The sequence below is a fragment of the Parus major genome, chromosome 4 (assembly GCF_001522545.3).
Source record: "Parus major isolate Abel chromosome 4, Parus_major1.1, whole genome shotgun sequence".
Taxonomy (NCBI): domain Eukaryota; kingdom Metazoa; phylum Chordata; class Aves; order Passeriformes; family Paridae; genus Parus; species Parus major.
In genome coordinates this window covers 12,090,254-12,092,165 of record NC_031771.1, presented here as the reverse complement: position 1 = coordinate 12,092,165, position 1,912 = coordinate 12,090,254, and the positions used below count along the sequence as shown (strand labels likewise).

Below are 1,912 nucleotides of genomic sequence, written 5' to 3'. Positions count from 1 at the left end.
CCCCCCTCCCTTCTCCAGGATTTCTCTTTTAACATGCTGGGAAGGTTTTAGTGGCACGGCGGAGTGCGCGGGGAGGCGAATTCCCTGCTGAGCGTTATGTGTGCCTTCTATTTGCAATTGCAGAGCAATATATTCGGCGGTCTGGACGAGAGCCTGCTGGCCCGCGCCGAAGCCCTGGCAGCGGTGGACATCGTCTCCCCGAGCAAGAGCCACCACCACCACCCGCCGCACCACAGCCCCTTCAAGCCGGACGCCACGTACCACACCATGAACACCATCCCCTGCACCTCGGCCGCCTCCTCCTCCTCCGTGCCCATCTCCCACCCGTCCGCCCTGTCGGGCACCCACCACCACCATCACCACCATCACCACCACCACCACCAGCCCCACCAGGCGCTGGAGGGGGAACTCTTGGAGCACCTGACGCCGGGGCTGGCGCTGGGGGCCATGGCGGCCCCCGACGGCGCCGTGGTCTCCACGCCGGGCCACGCTCCGCACATGGCCGGCATGAACCCCATGCACCCGGCGGCGCTGGGCATGGCCCACGCCCACGGGCTGCCGGCCCACATGGGCTGCATGAGCGACGTGGACGCCGACCCCCGCGACTTGGAGGCCTTTGCCGAGCGCTTCAAGCAGCGCCGCATCAAGCTGGGGGTGACCCAGGCCGACGTGGGCTCGGCGCTGGCCAACCTGAAGATCCCGGGGGTGGGCTCCCTCAGCCAGAGCACCATCTGCCGCTTCGAGTCCCTCACCCTCTCCCACAACAACATGATCGCCCTCAAACCCATCCTGCAGGCGTGGTTGGAGGAGGCCGAGAAGTCCCACCGCGAGAAACTGGCCAAGCCCGAGCTCTTCAGCGGCGCGGAGAAGAAGCGCAAGCGGACCTCCATCGCCGCCCCCGAGAAGCGCTCGCTGGAGGCCTATTTCGCCCTGCAGCCCCGGCCTTCCTCCGAGAAGATCGCCGCCATCGCCGAGAAGCTGGACCTCAAGAAGAACGTGGTGCGCGTGTGGTTCTGCAACCAGCGCCAGAAGCAGAAGCGCATGAAGTACTCGGCGGGCATCTGAGCCGGCCGCGGAGCAGCACCGACAGCATCAGCGCCACCGTCACCGACAGAAAATTCGATAAACAACGAGAACAACAAAAAGGAAAGGAGGAAAACAACCCCAAACAACCCCAGCCCACCCCGCCGCCCGCCCAGCGCCCAACTTTCGGGGGGAACTTCCCCGCGGAGCCGCGCCAGGACCCGCCCCGGCAAGTACCGCTGGTTTTTATTCCTAACAGACCTCGCCCGGGTGGCAGCGGGGTGGCCACGATGCCATGGCTTTCTCGGGACCCAAACTTGAATCTAGAGTTGAGGCTTCGCACCGCGAGAGACGTCTCAAAAGTATTTTGATTTAAATAATAATAATAATAAATAATAATGATAATAATGATTAAAAAAACAGATGGCAGGTTTTTCTGCATTTACACTGCGTATTATAAATATATAAATATATATATATTTTTACTGTGGTTATTATCCTTTTCCTTCTCTGAAGTTATAATGCTTAGGGAAAGAGCTGATCCTGCTGTGTTCACTGGTCTTCAAAAGCTATTATTAGATTACTGCCAAACAACCCCTTGTAAATTATTAATTTATCTCTCTAGCAACTTCATTTTGTGCTCATTCTAATTAATTACACCTCTTTAATCTAAGTCTTGATAAAAGTAAAAAAAAAAAATTGTTAGTGAGAATCAAATATTTTGTGTTGGTAGGATTTATGAACGTGAGCTTTTCTTCTTCTGAATGTCCCTTTTGGCCATCTGTAAATTGTCACCTGAACCTAAGGTATTTCTCTGGCGAGTATTCTTATTCGTACGGCGTCGGCACCCTATAGTAGATGTCCTACATTATTTGTGTAGCCTGATTCA

The 1,912-nt window shown here is 55.9% G+C and overlaps 1 protein-coding gene across 1 annotated transcript; it reads left to right on the top strand.

Moving 5' to 3' along the window:
• Nucleotides 1-96: 96 nt before the first annotated feature.
• POU4F2 (POU class 4 homeobox 2) lies at nt 97-1,107 on the top strand. Its single transcript, XM_015623782.2, has one exon. It carries the CDS (start codon nt 97-99, stop codon nt 1,063-1,065), a length of 969 nt encoding a protein of 322 aa, XP_015479268.1. The 3' UTR covers nt 1,066-1,107.
• Nucleotides 1,108-1,912: the final 805 nt, after the last annotated feature.

What these genes read in the sequence shown, in the direction of transcription:
- POU4F2 (XM_015623782.2), top strand. Translation starts at nt 97, where the DNA reads ATGTGTGCCTTCTATTTGCAATTGCAGAGCAATATATTCGGCGGTCTG.